A 17,981-nucleotide genomic window follows, 5' to 3' on the forward strand; every position below is an offset into this window, starting at 1 on the left:
ATAGATACAAGTTAATCAGGTTGGACACAACCCCCGTCCCACTTGGAGCTCACAGTGCAGGAGGGAAAGAACAGATATTTTATCCCCATTTTATACTTGAGGAAACGGAGGCATGGGAAAGTTAAGTGACTTGCCCAAGGTCACACAGCATGCAGTTGCTACTCTGACTCCCAGACCCATGCTGTTTCTCCGAGGCCACGCGGCTTCTCAACTGCAGTCAGGTATTCAGCCTGGATGAGAGAGGGCAGGATGGGAAGGGAGGAGGTTGGGTTTGGCCAGAAATTTTTTTCTGAGGAAAGGAGTCCCAGCTCCAAGATGGGGGGAACCACCCTAGTGCTTTCACCACTCAGGAGAAGAGGCTACTTTGGAGCTATGACTCACTCTTTAAAATGGCTACATGCCAAACTCCACCATTTTTAAGCAAGTTATCCCCCCCCCTTCACGTGGATATGAGTTACAAAGCAGTTCCTCAGCCCAGTGGGGTCTGCATCTCCTCCCCACCCCCCAAACAAACCCCGCGGCACTCCGAACCCTAGTGATCAAAGCTGCTGGACAAAGAGGAATGGGACAGAAGAGTGTGGATGCCTCACCCTCTACTGGAGGAACAGCTCAAGGCCAGATTCCTCTGACAACGGGGGTGCTCCCTGGCGGAAACTAAAGTCTGATGCTGGAGGGTGGCAAAACAGCCTTCTTTACTTCACACTGCTACCCCTGAATAAGCTACTTTCCCCACATAAACACACAAATTGTGCACTTCATTCAGATCGGACTGTCCAAAGGACTCGACCGGTAGGCTGGGCCCTTGTGGTGTCGTAAACAACAGAATATCACCAAATAAAATTAGCAGATGGTGCTAGAAGCAGCAGATACTAAATATGACCCAACCAAGGGTTATCTAAGTGCTCAATCAATCTTTCAGTGGTTTTTATTGAGCATTTACTGTGTTGGGAGACATGTTCCCTGACCACCAGGAGCTTACATTGTAGAGCGGGAAACAGACATTAAAATAAATGATGGATATGTAAATAAATGCAGAGGGTAGGGGGCAATCAAGTGCATAAGTGAATCCACATTTGCCCACTTGGATAAAAAACTTAAACATCTTCTCTAGAAAGGACAGGACTTTCCCTTGACTAAATGGGTAGAGACATATCTTTTCCTTGGTGTGCCAAAGAAGGGTTACAGTGCGTTTTTTTCTTAATATTTGTGGTGTTAAATGCTTACTGTGTGCCAAGCACTGTACTAAACACTGGAGTAGGTACAGGATAATCAGGACCCACATGGGGCTCACATTCTAAGTTGGAGGGAGAACACGTATTGAATCCCCATTTTGCAGATGAGGAAATTAAGGCATAGAGGAAGTGAAGTGACTTGCCCAAGGCCACGGAGCAGGCAAGTGGGGGAGCCAAGATTAGAACTCAGGACCTCTGACTACCAGACCCGAGCTCTTTCCACCAGGCCATGCTGCTGCCAAGAGTCTTCCTGTTCTCACCAGGAGTTGAGGGAAAAAATTCCCTCAATCTCTAATCCTCAGCCAATAACAGCAAAGACAGCACCCCATTCATTCATTCAATCGTATTTATTGAGCGCTTACTATGTGCAGAGCACTGTACTAAGTGCTTGGGTAGTACAATTCAAGAAAATAGCAGTGTTACTTAGTGGAAAGAGCTAGGGCTTGGGAGTCAGAGGTCGTGGGTTCTAATCCCAGCTCCGCTACTTGTCAGCTGTGTGACTTTGGGCAAGTCACTTCAGTTCTCTGTGCCTCATTGACCTCATCTATAAAATGGGGATTATGACAGTGAGCCCCATGTGGGACAACCTGATAACCTTGTATCCATCCCAGCGCTTAGAACAGTGCTTGGCTCATAGCTTGATGCTTAACAAATACCATTATCATCATTATCATTACTGTTATAGCCATCCATGAAGCAGATGCCTCAGCCAAGGAGTCAATCAGAGGGTATTTATTGTGTGTGTAGAGCACTATATTCTGTCCTTGGAAGAATACACTACAGCAGAGAAGAAGCTTCTTTTTTCCTAATTGTGTTTGTTAGCACTTACTATGTGTCAAACACTACCCTGAGTGCTGGGGCAGATACAAGATAATCAAATTGGACAAAGTCCCTGACCCACATGGGGATCACAGGAGGGAGAACAGGAAAACTGAAGCATGGAGAAGTTAAACGACTTGCCCAAGGTCATTGAGCAAGCATTTGGCAGAGCCAGAATTATTAATAATAATAATGATTATGATGATGGTGATGATGGCACTTGTTGAGCGCTTACTATGTGCCAGGCACTGTTCTAAGTGCTGGTTTAGATACCATGTAATCAGGTTGTCCCAAGTGGGGCTCACAGTTTTATTCCCCATATTCCAGGTGAGGTAACTGAGGCACAGAGAAGTTAATGACTTACTCAAAGTCACACAGCTGACAAGTGACAGCTGGGATTAGAACCCATGACCTCTGACTCCCAACCTGACTCCCAGGCCCATGCTCTTTCCACTAGGCCACGCTGCTTCTTTGGGTACAATCCCAGAATTCAAGTAGAAACCTTTTCTTTTTGAGTCTCAGACTGGGAATTTCAGTCTTTCCTCACTTGCAACAAAATCCACTGGTTGCAAATCCCCCTTTGTTCAGTTGACTGGGAAGCAATAAGCATTTGTGCAGTTAGGAAATATGAATCTTTTTCCCCCCAACCGGTAGCTTGTTCGGCTTGCTAAGAATTTGGCCAGAGGGCTGTGAATGGTGCACTTGTAGCGTGGGCCAGCCCTGCTGACGTTGATTTCTACCGGGCGGAATTCACTGTGATGAATAATTTGTGAATTGACGGAGCTGGATCCAAACGTAAATTCTCTTTTTCTAGTTGCTAGGGGAGCACTGCTGTATAAGCAAAGGCTGTTTATGTCTCTCACAGCTTGAGCAGCGTGATATTAGTTTGGCTTTTTTTATGCTATTTGTTAAATGCTTACTATCTGCCAGGAACGGTACTAAGCTCTGGGGTAGATGCAATGTAATCAGGTTGGACACAGTCCATTTCCCACCTGGGGCTCATAATCTTAATCCCTATTTTTTACAGATGGGGTAACTGAGGCATAGAGAAGTGAAGTGACTTGCCAAGATCACAAAGCAGACAAGTGGCAGAGCCAGGATTAGAACCCAGGTCCTTCTGATTCCCAGCCCTGTGCTCTATCCACTAGGCCACCTTGCTTCTCAGCTACTAGTGTAGCTGACCCTTGGCTGAACTATGGAGGCTTTTTTTAGACTGTTAACTTCTTGTAGGCAAGCAGCATGTCTACCAATCGTGGTATATTGTATTCTCCTAAGTGTTTAATACTGTGCTCTGCACACAGTAAGCGCTCAGCAAATACGGTTGATTGATTGCTTCTCTAGCTCTGGGAGTGGGCAGCAATTCCTTTTGAACACCAGGTTTAGTTTGAAGCTGATGATGGGGTGAAGGTTCAACTGAGAAATACGGTGAGCCGTAGTGAAACCCGCCTGGGCTTTCAGACTTTCACTGGGGACCAGGTCTTGGGTGAGGAAAGGAAAATTAAAGAGGTCAAGGTGAGACCAAAAAATTTTAAGGGATCATGCAGTAAAATCCATCAGTCGATGGTATTTAGTGAGCACTCACTGTGTGCAGAACACCGTATGAAGCACTTGGAAGGGTACAGTAGAACAGTTGGTGAACAAGATACCTGCCCACAACGAGTTAAAACTGTGCAAGAAGAAACTGTAGATTGAAGGGTTCGAGGAAAGCAAGTGAGCTCTGTGGATTTAAAGTTTATGTGTCCAGACTGGCAGAGAGAAGAGGGATGCCAGATTTCAGGGCACAGAATAAGTGCTCAATAAATAATACCATGGATGACAATTCCAGTGTGCCTCTAAAGAAGGGGTGGAGGCCTCCTGGCTTAACTCCTGACCTTTCCAGGACCCTGCCAAAGTGGGGAGAGGCTGAAGAGGGTCTGAGCCAAGTGATGTTTTCCCATGCTTTTGGCAGATGAGCTTGTGATGATGATGTTGGTATTTGTTAAGCGCTTACTACGTGCCAAGCACTGTTCTAAGCACTGGGGTAGATACAGGGTAATCAGGTTGTCCCATGTGAGGCTCACAGTTAATCCCCATTTTACAGATGAGGTAACTGAGGCACAGAGAAGTTAAGTGACTTGCCCACAGTCACACAGCTGACAAGTGGCAGAGCTGGGAGTCGAACCCATGACCTCTGACTCCAAAGCCCAGGCTCTTTCAACTAAGCCACGCTGCTTCTGTGGTTGCCCTGACAGTCAATTGCATTTTTTAAGTGCCTACTATATGCACAGCAGTGTACCAATTGCCTGGGAGAATACAGTATAACAATATAGCAGGCAAGCAAGCAAGGAATGGTGTCTATTGAGTGATTACTATGTGCAGAGCACCTTGCTAAGCACTTGGAAGAGTACAAAATCAATCAACCGTATTTATTGAGCATTTACTCTGTGCAGGACACTGTACTAAGCTCTTGGGAGAGTACAATACAGCAATACAACAGACACATTGCCTGCCCACAGTAAGCTGATCCCTGCTCTCAAGGATCCATCCAGGCAAGGAATTTTAAGAGGAGCACTCTGCACACAGTAAATGCTCTTTTTTTAATTGGTCTTAGTTAAGCGCTTACTGTGTGTCAAACACTGTTCTAAACACTGGGGTAGATACAAGTGAATTAGGTTGGACACAGTCTCTGTCTGACATGGGGCTCACAGACCAAGTAGGAGGAAGGACAGGAGAACGGAGGCACAGAGAAATGAAGTGACTCACCCGAGGTCACAAAGCAAGCATTTGGCAGAGCTGGGATTAGAACCCAGGTCCTCTGTCTCCCAGGTCCATGCTCTTTCCACTAGGATATGCTCCTTCGCTCCCAAAATGTCATCAGTTTCTTGATTGTCTGATTGAGGCCTGGCCCAGCAGTTTGATAAATGTGCTAGAAGATTCCCACAGTCTGAGCCCACGGGGAGCTAACAGCGATATAAGGTAGTCTTGAAGCCAACAAAGAGATCTCTGTTTGGATAAATATAATCATTTCCAGAGTGTGTTGAAGCGGGGAAGGAGAGGATGCTGAATGGTGCCTGTATATAGGTGAGAATGTGAGAAGTTAATTGACTGCCCTAGAGGAAATGGGCGTAAAAGGGCCACATGACCACAGATCAGGGGAAGACTCCCAACCCCCGCTTGTCCAGATGATTAAAAATCTCCCCTTGTGGACAAAAGTTCTGTGCATCAGGCCCCTGACTGGCTGCAACACCAACTACAGTCCTGACTTTGAAGACCTTCCCCCAGCTGGACCAGGGAGCCAGTCAAAAGATGTCTCCCTCATCCCCCGGTAACTACACATCCATGTCCGTGACTACCAAAACCGCAATTTCCCCAGTACTGCTCAGCCTGGCTCGGGCTTGCCCAGGACCCCAAAAGGGGTGGGTGTCTAAGAAGGAGGAAAAAAAGAGGTTGGAGTGGGCCTGGGTGACATGGGAGAAATAATTGGGCCAGAAACAAAGCTCCCTCTCCCAATCCCCCGAATTTCCCAGCCTGATCCAGGCAGCCTAGCCAGACGGCTCCACGCTCTCCTCAGAGCCGAGAGTCAGGTCCGTCCAAAACGGTCCATCCTCAAGACTGTGACCGTGAGGCATTTCATCGCTCCTGCCCAACCCCGTTTTCTGGTCCCATTGTCCGATTCTGCCCCATAAAGGGGAAGAGAATACTTGGGCTTTCAGTGCTTCAGAAACAAGAACAACTTCTCCAAGTGATTGATAAAAAAGAGCGGCGATTTGTCTCTCCTCCACACGAGGTCAGTAAAGGCAGGCAAAGAAGGAGGCCTGGCATTCCGCCTTGGAGCCGGAATAATCTCGAGGCTGTGGGAGGGCATCTCGGGGTCCTTGATAGACTTTGGGGCTGGCTGGCCATCGTTGAGATGACCAAAGTCGAGTAAGAGGTGGCCCCGTGATTTGGCTCCTACGTGTGGTTTATCCAAAGTCACGTGCTTGGAAAGAGTTCTTTTGTGCTCTAAAACCATCTCTGCAAGTAGTTTCACCGCTCTCATTTCCTTGCTGATTTAAACTGGTACATTGGTTGCTGAAGAACTACTAAGTCGATATAGCCGGTTTGGTGAACCTGAAGCAAATTCCTTCAAACTTGCCTCAGGGTTGTTTCTCGGTAGGGGGGAGAGCCGTCCTGGACAGATCTGCCTACCTCTTGTTTTTGGACAAAATAAGCAAATGCCAGAGGGAGCTGGCTGGAGAAAACATGCATTTAGTAAGGATCACTGAGTTCTCCTCCCTGTGAGGGTTAGGAAATACAGCCGGCCTTGTCGTGAAGCTACTTCATTAGCCGGAATGGAGTGGCCTCCCCTCAGAAAGCCCCCTCGAATGGATGCGTCTACAGGAGACCTTATGCGGGTCCTGCCTGAGAAGGTCAAGGCTCTTGGTAATGTTATCCCCTCAGTCGTCTGTGCAGTGGACGGAGACCGAGCAGTGAGACGAGGAAGGTTCTGGTTTTCTTTCACCTGAGCAGCCCAGCTCCTGTCACCCCTCCCAGCTACCTTGGCTTTTGGTCTCTGTGAACCACACTGAAGAAGGAAGGTTTCTGTCAGAAAGAGTCTCTTTCCACACCCCTCTGCCTCGTCACAAAATCTTGTTGGTCTCACGTTCACAACATTGCTAAAATCTGCCCTTTCTTCTCCATCCAAACTGCTACCATGTTAGTACAATCACTCCTGACTGGATTACGGCATCAGCCTCCTTTCTGACCTCCCATCCTCCTCCCTCTCCCCACTCCAGTCCATACTTCATTCCACTGCCTGGATTATCTTTCTACAGAAATGTTTAGGACATGTCATTCTCCCTCCCCCCTCCAAAATCTCCAGTGATTGCCTCTCCACCTCCATATCAGACAGAAACTCCTCACCATTGACTTTAAAGCACTCCATCACCTTGCCCCTTCCTTCCTCACCTCGCTTCTCTCCTCCGACCCAGCCCACACACTTCACTCCTTTGGTGCCGCTAACCTTCTCACTGGGCCTCCACCTCCCCCGTCTCGCTGCTGTCCCCTGGCCCATGTTCTAACTGTGCCCTGGATGCCCTCCCTCCTCAGATTCTCCAGACAATGACTCTCCCCCTCTTCAAAGCCTTAGTGAAGGCACATCTCCTCCAAGAGGCCTTCCCAGACTAAGCCCCACTTTTCCTCATCTCCCCCTCCCTTCTGCATCACCCTGACTTGCTCCCTTTGCTCTTCGCCCCCTCCCCGCCCACAGCACTTATGTATATAGCTGTAATTTTATTTATATCGATGTCTGTTTATTTGTATTGATGCCTGTCTCCCCACCCCAGACTGTGAGCTCATTGTGGGCAGGGTTTGTCTCTCTTTATTGCTGTATTGTACTTTCCAAGCACTTAGTACAGTGCTCTGCACATAGTAAGTGCTCATTAAATACGATTGAATGAATGCCCCCTGAACTTCGACCAGGTGGTATATCTTAGCCCCATGTCCCGAGGCCCTGGGCAGACTTGAATTTATCCAGTGGGCTTGTTGAAAATCAAGGGACAGGGTGCTATCTTTTTAAAGAAAGAAAAATGGTATTTGTTAAGGGCTTATTATGTGCCAGGCAGTGTAGAGAGCACTGGAGTAGATATAAGCTAATACAAGCTCACAGTCTCAATTCCCATTTTGCAGATGAGGGAACTGAGGCCCAGAGAAGTGAAGTGACTTTACCACAGTCACACAGCAGACAAGTGGCAGAGCCTGGATTAGAACCTACATTTTTCTGACTCTCAAGTCCATGCTCTATCCACCAGACCATGCTGCTTCTAATGCTGCCTTCTCATAGACATGCTCTTTAGTCTGGTCACGCTAATTCATTCATTCAGTGGTATTTATTGAGTGCTTACTGTGTGCAGAAGACTGTACTAAGCGCTTGGGAAGTACAATTGGGCAACAGCTAGAGTCAATTCCTTCCCAATGGGCTCACAATCTAGAAGGGGAACGAAAAGGAACAAAGACTAACCGGAGAGTGACAGGCTAGTATTCCAGCACCGGCAGATAATTCTCCCTGAAATCTTACTATCAATTCAGTGAGGCTTCCTATTGACCAAATGTTCTATTATTCAAGGTACTCTCAAGGCTACTCCACCACAGATACCCACGTTATGACTGCATTTAAGACCCATTCCATAAGTTCAGAATATTTGAAATGAATGTACGTCGTACTTACCCTGAATAGTCCATATAATGAAATAATTGAAAAGAAAAGGACAACAAGTAAAGGGCCCCCAAAATCTGGATTGTCTCTCACCACTTGTCTATGGAAACCAAGTGACGGCATTGGCATCAGTACACGTCGGATCTTGTAGTAAATATCCTTCAGGTCAATGTTCAGTTCCTCCAAAAGAGGCTTGGGGTCTTCAGGCTAATTCCCATGTCCTCCCATGTCAGCCAACTGCTGCTCTCTTCTGAGGCCCTATGGAGACTACTGGAAAAGGAAAGAAAGAAAGATAGATAAAAGAAAATAGGTATTTAAAGGGGAACCTTGGCCCTTGTTGAACAGGCCAGCTTTCGAGTAACTAGAAAGGATTTCTGGAAATTGAAGAAAAGTTCTATAAAGTCACATTCCATTGTATTTATTGAGCGCTTACTGTGTGCAAAGCACTATACTAAGCACTTAGCACTGTAAATCTCTGCTGACGGAAGCCAGGCCCCTTTGTTAACGTCCTTTTTTCTGTTATTTTCTTCCCTACTAAGTCTTAAGCTGAAGAGAAAAATGGAGATTCTTATTTTTAAATAGCAGTCCTCTCCGCCCCCAGTTAACCGACTAGTGAGCTTTCAAATCTCTTTTGCCGTAACTTGGTGATTTGATTTGACCTCTGATCTCCGCCGATACACCTCCTTCCAAGCTCAGTAGTTCATTCATTCAATCGTATTTATTGAGCGCTTACTGTGTGCAGAGCACTGTACTAAGCGCTTGGAATGTACAATTTGGCAACAGAAGAACAGTAGTTCTTCTGCAGTAGCCCCAGCTGGAAGGGCTCTCCCCCGTGCCTGACCGAGCCGCAAGGGAAAAAAAAGGTTTAGCTGACCTACCGGCAGGGCACTTACCAATTATTTCAGTCAATTAATCAATTTGTAGTATTTGTTGTGCACCTACTGTGTGTAGAGCGCTGCACTACGCGCTTATCTTGTCTTCCACCTTTTTTTGTAATGGAATCTATTAAGCACTTACCCATTATTCCCCCCACCCTCAGCCCCACAACACTTATGTACATAACTGTAATTTATATATAATAATATCATTCTCCCCCTCTAGACTGTAAACTTCTTGTGGGTAGGGAACGTGTCTGCCAACCCTCTTACTTTGTACTCTCCCAAATGCTTAATACAGTGCTCTGCACACAGTAAGCGCTCAATAAATGCCATTGACTGACTGATGTGCTGAGCACTGTTCTAAGCACTGGGGTAGATAGAAGATGAATAGGTTAGAGACATTGTCTATCTTGCATGGTGTTCACAGTGTAGGTTGGTGGGGGGTAGAATTTTGTCCCCATTTTACAGATGAACCGACGCACATAGAAGCTAATTTAGCCACAGTCATACAACAGACAAATGGTGGAGCTGGGATTAGAATCCTGGTTTGGCTCCCGGGCCCGGGCTCTTTTCACTAGGCCACAAGGCTTTTAATAATAATAATAATAATAATAATAATGTTGGTTTGTTAAGCGCTTACTATGTGCCGAGCACTGTTCTAAGCGTTGGGGTAGACACAGGGGAATCAGGTTGTCCCACGTGGGGCTCACAGTCTTAATCCCCATTTTACAGATGAGGGAACTGAGGCACAGAGAAGTTAAGTGACTTGCCCACAATCACACAGCCGACAAGTGGCAGAGCTGGGATTCGAACTCATGAGCCCTGACTCCAAAGCCCATGATCTTTCCACTGAGCCATGCTGCTTTCTGCTCTCACCTTTACCAAGAGCAGGTGCAGGAGCCTTAGAATGTTCGACAATATCGTAATGAACTCGGTGGGTGAAAGTTACCCCACTCCTGAACCCAATTTCCATATGGGTTTGGAGACTTAAAAATTGTGAGTTCAGTTCAGAGAATGTAACTGAACTTTTTTAGGGGACTTGGCAGGGGGCTGTGGTTTTAATTCAGCCCACCCCAGGCCCAGCGGTTTATGAGATTGGAGTTCAGGGGCCCAGATGAACCAGTCGATCGCATTTATTGAGCGCAGAGTACTGTACTGATTCAATACAATGTAGAGTACAGTATAGAATAAATGTAATATAGAGTACAATATAAGAGTTGGTAGACACGTTCCCTGCCCACAGCGAGCTTACAGTCTGGGGGGCGGGGGGAGGTGGGGACAGACACTAATATAAATAAATAAATTCTGTGTTTGTACATAGGTGCTGTGGGCCTGAGGCAGGGGTGAATAAAGGGTACAAATCCAAGCGCAAGGGTGACACAGGAGGGAGTGGGAGAAGAAGGAAATGAGGGCCTAGTCGAGAAAGGCATCTAGAACCAAAGCTAGTGCTCCATTTCCGTATGCCTGAAGAGGTCGGAGGGGAGAAGTCTTTTGGGATGAAATGTACACAATGCCTTTCCCCCTGAAGCAGCTTCAGTGGCAAGATGGATCTCCCATGAGAGATTACCATGGTCAGGAAGCAAGGGTTAGGATTGTTATTCAGGGTCTTGGGTTTGTTTTTAGCCAGAGGAAGGAACAAAATAAACAGGGCCGGTGGCTCAGATCGTGGCGGTTTTGATTTTTGACCCAGATCAGACTGAAAGAACCCCCTCCTCCACTCCCCCTTTTCCTGAACAAATTCTCGATTCCTGCCTCAAGGATAATAAATTCCAAAAGGTAGTCAGCCCCCTTGGCATCCTGCTGCCGGATCCGGGGAGTGGACATAAATCTCTTCTCACATCGGTTGCCGGCTCAGCAAGGCAGGTTTTTCTCCAGCTGCCTGGGTACGGCGGGGCCTTGGATTTCAGTTTGAGCCGTGGGTTTCCTTCACAGATCCGGGGATGACTCTGTCGCCTCTGTGCCTCACTCCCTTCTAATCCATTCCATCGGTTACCTCTTGGGGATGCGATATTTCCTCTGTTTTGGTTTACCTTGATCCACAAAGCTGTGTAGCTCTTGAGGATCTTACATATCCCCCAACTTTCTGCGGGCAGAGAGGAGGCAGATGCCACTCTGACTTCAGTCTTGACACTCTGGCCACCCCTTACTTCCTCCTGTGAGTCATGAGGAGAGGCTTGGCTACTGAAGCCTTCACTCACTGGCCCCAGCTCTGTGCCAGCGATATCGGAAGCCAATCCGTTTGGTCGTTCCTCACCATTGCCCCCCATCTTGTGCCTTGATGAGTGATGGGAGGCAGGCATGGCCTTTCTTTGGAAGTGTGTCCTGTTGCTGGTTCCTGTTCCCTAACTACACCCAACTCAGACAAAGCCGTAACAGTGTTTGTGACAAGCTACATTGTTAACCTGTACCATAATGGGTGGTGTTTGTCTGTGTTATATAGCATTGTCAGTCTACTCTAAAACCGGACCAGGGGGAGAAAACGACGAGGAAGGTAAGAACAGATTTTCTCTGAAGGAAAATATCACCCCTTTCACATTGTTTTCTTCAGCGCGTCCCCCGCTGCCCTTGTCTGCGGGTGGGCTAGGGAGGGGGCATGAGGCGAGGTGGCTCAGGACCCCAGTGGGACAGCCAGCCCTGCATGCTGCTTCCCTCTCACCGACCAGGACAGACTGGCAGGAGGGAATGTGTTTTCCCGCTGATCTCTGGGAATGACCACCCGCTGTCGTGAGCTCCAGTGAGTGACTTCCTCCTGGCTCTCTCAGCTTGGACGGTTGTGGGGAGGGGGTGGTGGCGGGAGGGGTTATGGGATAACCGGATGGGAGGGCGCTTGTGTCAAAATGCGGTCAGGCCTGGGCTGTGGGAATGCAAGGGGGCCATGCTGCTTTGAGGTTCTGTTGAAGCGTGCTTGCGACTAGAAGCAGGAATATACGACTTGGAGGGTGTTCTGTTCTCCTGATGCCTGGGGCACTTGGAGCAAAGACAACTGAGGTCTTTTGCTGAGGATTAGGTAGTCTGTGGGTGAATCGCCTGATTCTTGGCTGCCACTCAGGGTGGGGGGTGGCGAGAGAGAAAGAGTGAGAGAGAGCCTGTAGCCTGTACTAACTCACAGTGGCAGCGATAAAATCCTGTCCATTTGCTCCCAGTGTCCCTGTGATGCGTCCCTTCGATCTCCACGAAATATCGTCCCAGTTTCCACATCCCATTTGTGCGATGAGCGTGTGGCTTTTGTCTCTGCTGTGGGCTCCTCCACACCATCCTTGCTCTACCCGCTGCTCCATGGGTGTGTTGTCACCCCACTCCGCCTCCAGGAATTTTAGGGTGGTGCTTCCTGGGGGGTGCCAAATTTGCCCTCAGCGCTCCATGCTATTCCCGGACATTCCTGCGCCGCGCGCTCAGTTCCAAAGGTTATTCTGACACTTGGGCACCAACGTTCATCGCCTCGCGGGGACTGGGCGGCTTTGCTTTCCGTTCTCCTCTTTGTTGTCCGTCTGTTTCGAGGCCAGCGTTTTGCTCTTTGTACCTTTTCCCGTCGGGATTGTCTCTCGCTTACGGTATTGGGGTTCCAGGACGAAACAGAAAAGGCAAACTTAGATTCTGGAGTCCCACAACGGACGCCATCCTAGTTGGTTTTCCGGGGAATGTCGCTGGGAGAACTGTCCGGTTCCTGCGTCCAGATGTCCAAGTCTGATGCGAGGAGGCCCTGGGGCTTGGCACATAATTTTTTGGGTGGTTTGGGCTTAGGGTCCAGCCAGTTGGGCTAGCGGCTCTGAGGAGCTGTGAATGACCACACATTGTCGTGACCGGCAGGCCCTGGGACCCTGCCCCAGGAAGGCAAAGTGAAGAGATGCCACCATCATCTTGAGCAAAGAGGATGGCGGATTGGTGTCTTCAACCCAAGGATGCTTTATAAGCTTCTGCCCTCTCTGTGGTTGTAATAGCAGCTTGGCTTGTTGCTGCTGCTGCTGCACTGCTTTTTTGTTTGTTTTGTTTTGTTTTTTATATAAATAAGTTGCTTTCCATTTCAGAGATCATTCTCATTTGCCTCAGCTGATCCGTGATGAGTTCTGCTTGTCATTAATCCCGTAACCTGAGAGCTTTGTCGCTCTGCCCCGTGGTTTGCGGCTAATGTCGGGCCATTTAGGCCCCGAACTTCGAGGGTGTCTGAGGGCTTTGTCTGAGGGCGTCTCACCAGAGCCAGCCGGTGACTATGAACCTTTGTCCTTCAGGGGAAATGGAGGAAGAGATGGAAAACCCGGAAATGGTAGATTTACCTGAGAAACTTAAGCATCAGCTAAGGCATCGAGAGCTGTTCCTCTCGCGGCAGCTGGAGTCCCTGCCAGCCACCCACATCAGGTATCGGTTTTTGTTTAGTAATCGCAGTAGTTGCTAAGTGTAATGCAATCACCTTCCCCTGGCCAGAAGGCAACCCGTCTCAAATCCTTCTTGGTCAGGTTAAAGTGGAAGTGTGTGACCCTCCCTGCCACGGTGTGCGTTGTGAGAGGCAAGTCCGTCTTAATTTTTCAGTGTCGTCTCTTTCTCTTTTAGAGGCAAATGCAGCGTTACTCTGTTAAATGAGACGGAATCCCTGAAATCTTACCTGGAACGGGAGGTAGGAGCCCATTTTACTAATGGCGAAGGCCTTTACTTTTTGGTGCCTCTGGGGTGCCCTTGGTAACACAATCTCTCAATCCAGCCTGTAGCGGGGAGGGAAGGGGAGAACCGGCCATTAATTCACACGATGACTGAGGAACTGCCAAGGTAGCAGATTTTCCCTTTGGCCTTAGGGACAAGGGAAGGGGAGGGCACAGAGAGCCATGTGATCAGCTCTGGCAGGTCTCCTCAAGTCTCACTTGACTTGCCCCAGCTTGGTTGCCTTGGTCCAAGGGGCAGAAACGGAGCCCTTTCGCCATGAGGGCTTGGGCCGAGTTTCCTTGGGGTGAAGGTTTTTTGGTTCATTTGCTTTTTACGGTGTTTACTAGGCACTTACTATATGTGTCAAACACTGTTCTAGGGGTAGACACAAGTTAATCAGGCAGGTCTTTGATGGCCTTCTAATGGTCCTTTGCTTGCTGTGAAGCTACAGCATTCACCGGCAGGCTCAGATATAGGAGAAGAAACTCCAGGGATCCTCTGACTTTTTTGCCAAGCCATGGGATTTTCCCAGCACACTCCATGCTTTCCAATATATATCGCACGGCAGTGGCTTTAAGTGAATTAATTATGGCATCTATTAAGCGTGTGCCAGAGCCCAGGGCTAAGCACTGGAGTAAATACCAGATCATCCCGTAACTATTTAAAGACGTTTAATTTCAAACAGGGATATTGCCTGATTTCTTTTGGTCCCAGTCATACTTCTTTCTGCCCCTGGGCTTGTAGCTTCCATATTCAGGCTGCTCACACCCCTGTTTCTGTCACCCATGTCCCAGGAGGGAGTTAAGGGAGATCATGACTCCTTTTCCTGTTTCTTTCCAATAAGTGAAGCAACGCGGCCTGGTGGATAGAGCCCGGGCCTGGGAGTCAGAAGGACCTGGATTCTAATTCTGGCTCTGCCACTCCTCTGCTGTGTGATCTTGGGCAAGTCACTTTGCTTCCCTATGCCTCAGTAAAATGAGGATTAAGACTGTGAGCCCCAATTGAGATGTGGATTGTGTCCAACCTGATGATCTTGTATGTACACCAGCACTTAGAATAGCGCCTGGCACAAAGCAAGCACTTAACAAATGCCATAAAATAGTGAAAATGAAAATGAAAAAATCCTGCTGCCCCTTGAGATGAACAGGAGGCCGGGGTTTTCAGAGTCGGACTGGGCTAGGGTGTGAACTCATTTTGGACCCCAAAGGTCACTTGTTGGCCTTCAGGCTTTGCTTAGCACACTGCTCTGACCATGGGATGCTTGAAAATGCTCCTTCCTCATTGACTAGAAGCAGCAGGCTTGATATACCCACAATTACAAGTGATCTGCAGCCAACTTCGAACTCAGAATATTAATAATGTTTTCTGTGTGTTTGTGTGTGTGCTTGTGTGTGTGTGATTTTTGTTTTTTTTTTAGGATTTCTTCTTTTATTCTCTAGTTTACGATCCCCAGCAAAAGACTCTGCTGGCTGATAAAGGAGAGATTCGAGTGGGGAACAGATACCAAGCCGACATAACAGATTTGCTGAAAGAGGGTAAACTCCTAGGCCGCCTTTGATGACTCATAAAGTGTTTCCTCTAAAAGAAAAAAAACCCCACCAGGCATGGCCACTCTTCAAAACCTTGTTCGCTGTTCACAGTAGGAGGAGGCTGGGGATGCCAAGTGGACTCTTACTGTGTGATGGCAGGCACCTCCCTGGCCTCCTGAGAGAATAAGCTGAAGGTGTTGATCCGGAGACCACCTTCTCTCAGGTTACCGGGAATTGGTCTGCAGGTTCCAGTAAAGGAAAAGGAACCCAGAGCCAGGTGCTCCTTGGAGGTAGAAGTCTGGAAGGAAATTCCCAAATAAGGAGCCTTCAGGCCCCAGGGGTTATCAGCCAGTGAAGAAAGGAAAGTGAAATTTTCATGCAACTGGCACACCGGCATGTGAGCAAAATTTGTGGTCACCTGTCAGTACAATAGCTGTCAGCCATAAGCGCCCTCCCTTGCTGACTCTCCAGTATCCAGGCTGGTTTGGGATTTTTGCATCCAAGTCCCAGCCCAGCCTTTGTTGCATTACATACATTATTTGGCATATCTGAGCGGAGCTATTTCATAAGGAACTCTTACCTCTGTGGAAATATTTGGGATTCATGTAAGGAAATGAATTTGAATAATATTGAAGCGTGTTTATTTACTAACCCTCGCCTTGGAAAGTTCTCAGAGAAACTTTAAACCGGAGAAGGGATGAAAGCCCAAGGGGGCTACACATTCAGCCCAAGCCTCCCCAGTAAACCCCAGCTTCTGTCACACCTGCCCCTAGCTCACCTGGAGGACTCGGGCCAAGGATAGGCCTAAAAACTCCAGACATCTCTCCCCCATGCTCACCCTCATAGTGATGGGAACTCTGGGACAGCAGGCTCAGTGACCTTCCAGGAGAAAGCAGCCCCATGCAAGGGAAAGATGTGTATATCACACGAAAGCCCACGTACACCCACCCAACTGGGCAGTCCTAGCTTCGAGGCAGACTGCCCAGGTCTGTTAGTGTGTCCCAGTGTAGCTCCTTGTTTGACGTAGAAGGTTTTACAAAATGGCATCTCAGGGCTCTGCTTCCACGATGCCAGCGCTTTCCCCAGAGTTCCCTAGGAAGCCTGCTTTCATCTCGCCCACTCTTCGCCTAGAGGGCTGTCCTCTAGGAAACCAGTGGTCCAATCTGGCTGCAGCTTCTGGCCAAAGGGATGAATGAGAAAGGGATGAGCAGCCCTCCCTGCCTTCCCAAACTGGAGGCAGCCCTGTGAGGGGCGGCCATCTGGCAGGGAGCCCTCCACCATCCCAACGCTGGCCTGTAGTCGAGCAGCGTGACCTCTGAGTGACCCCTGAGATGGTCACAGGAGCCCCCTGGGACCCCCGGCGAACCCGGGTATTAGGACAGTCGAATTTGGACAGAACAAGAATTAAATTTGCTGGGCGACCTGGTTTAAGCATGACTGAGGCGGGCAATCCCAGCTGCAAAATTGGACTCAGGGTCACCCAGTCAGAAGGAAAAGGGGGCTGGGGACCCTTACCCATCGAGCCATTGAACCAGTGGTAGTTTAGGCCCATTTCAGATGGTAGAGGAATGTGTGGCAGAAGAGTACCCGTAGTAGTAGTAATAATACAGAACACTGAACTGTATTCATTTATTCATTCAGTCGTATTTATTGAGTGCTTACTGTGTGCAGAATACTGTGGTAAGCGCTTGGGAGAGTTCAAAATAACAATAAACAGACACATTCCCTGCCCACAATGAACTTACAGTCTAGAGTCTATTACAACGTACGGTCTAAGTCTACAGTCTATTTAGTACACTGGGATCTAAACATCTGGGAAAATATAAAACATAGACATTGTTCCTACTCACAAGGTGCTTACAGTCTGTTAACAAAGGAGGCAGATGCCCCAGGTCCACAGTCATCCTTCCAGGAGTATGTTTAGTGTACTTATGAAACCCTTAGAAAATCCTGGGGAGGGTAGGTCAAAGGGCACACAGGGCTGATCTCCATCCCACCGTTGGGGGATGCTGGGGGTCCTGACCCAGGGTTTTATGGTGGGGCTTTGTCAGGAGAACACGGCTGCCTGCATCCATTTCCACCAATCCTAGCATATCAGCATCAATCTGAGCACACTTTGAAGTCCTCGTTAAATCTGTCCCGCTCCAACAGGAGTCTCCAAGCCCTAATGGTTGATTTCATTCTACCTTCTGCTCGGATGGGAATCCTAGACCCAAATAGGTCAATCAGTGGTTTTTATCGATTGTATATTCTGTGCAGAGCACTGTACTCAGTGCTTGGGAGAGAGCAATATAATCAACTTAGTATTCCCATCCCATATTTTCCTTCCTCCTCTCTAAACGTCAGCCTTGACTCTCACTGTTTCTATGTGCCTCCATATAGTCTGACAGAGTCCCTCGAGCTTTGCCGAAAACAGGTACCGAGACGCATTTACCACTTTTAGAGATGCAAATAGGTCTCTTGTGGGGAATCCAGGGACCCTCTTCCTGCCTTGGTGTGACTGTGCAGTCTCCCACCTGCAATCTTTCTCCCTGTAAGTCTCGCCTGACTCCACGAGCTCTGCCCATCAGAGATCCTTTGTTCTGCCAACGGCTTTCGTGTTTTCCATTTCTGTAGGGGAGGAAGATGGAAGAGACCAATCAAAGCTGGAAACGAAAGTCTGGGAAGCCTACAACCCGCTAATAGATAAGCAGATAGACCAGTTTCTGGTGGTGGCACG

The 17,981-nt window shown here is 48.3% G+C and overlaps 1 protein-coding gene across 10 annotated transcripts in view; it reads left to right on the forward strand.

The window, feature by feature from the left end:
• MTA1 (metastasis associated 1) overlaps nt 1-17,981 on the forward strand; it is a 127,853-nt gene that overhangs the window by 62,331 nt on the left and 47,541 nt on the right. For 6 of the 10 annotated variants that reach the window (XM_029063505.1, XM_029063515.1, XM_029063524.1 and 3 more), the window contains exons 4-8: nt 11,542-11,592; nt 13,328-13,454; nt 13,647-13,710; nt 15,151-15,268; nt 17,879-17,981. In XM_029063505.1, coding sequence (XP_028919338.1) covers nt 11,542-11,592; nt 13,328-13,454; nt 13,647-13,710; nt 15,151-15,268; nt 17,879-17,981 — 463 coding nt within the window. The remainder of the gene's footprint in view (nt 1-11,541; nt 11,593-13,327; nt 13,455-13,646; nt 13,711-15,150; nt 15,269-17,878) is intronic. The other 4 variants (XM_029063533.1, XM_029063540.1, XM_029063544.1 and 1 more) reach the window with 1 other exon arrangement.

Source organism: Ornithorhynchus anatinus, chromosome 1 (genome assembly GCF_004115215.2).
Source record: "Ornithorhynchus anatinus isolate Pmale09 chromosome 1, mOrnAna1.pri.v4, whole genome shotgun sequence".
In the NCBI taxonomy this organism is placed as follows: domain Eukaryota; kingdom Metazoa; phylum Chordata; class Mammalia; order Monotremata; family Ornithorhynchidae; genus Ornithorhynchus; species Ornithorhynchus anatinus.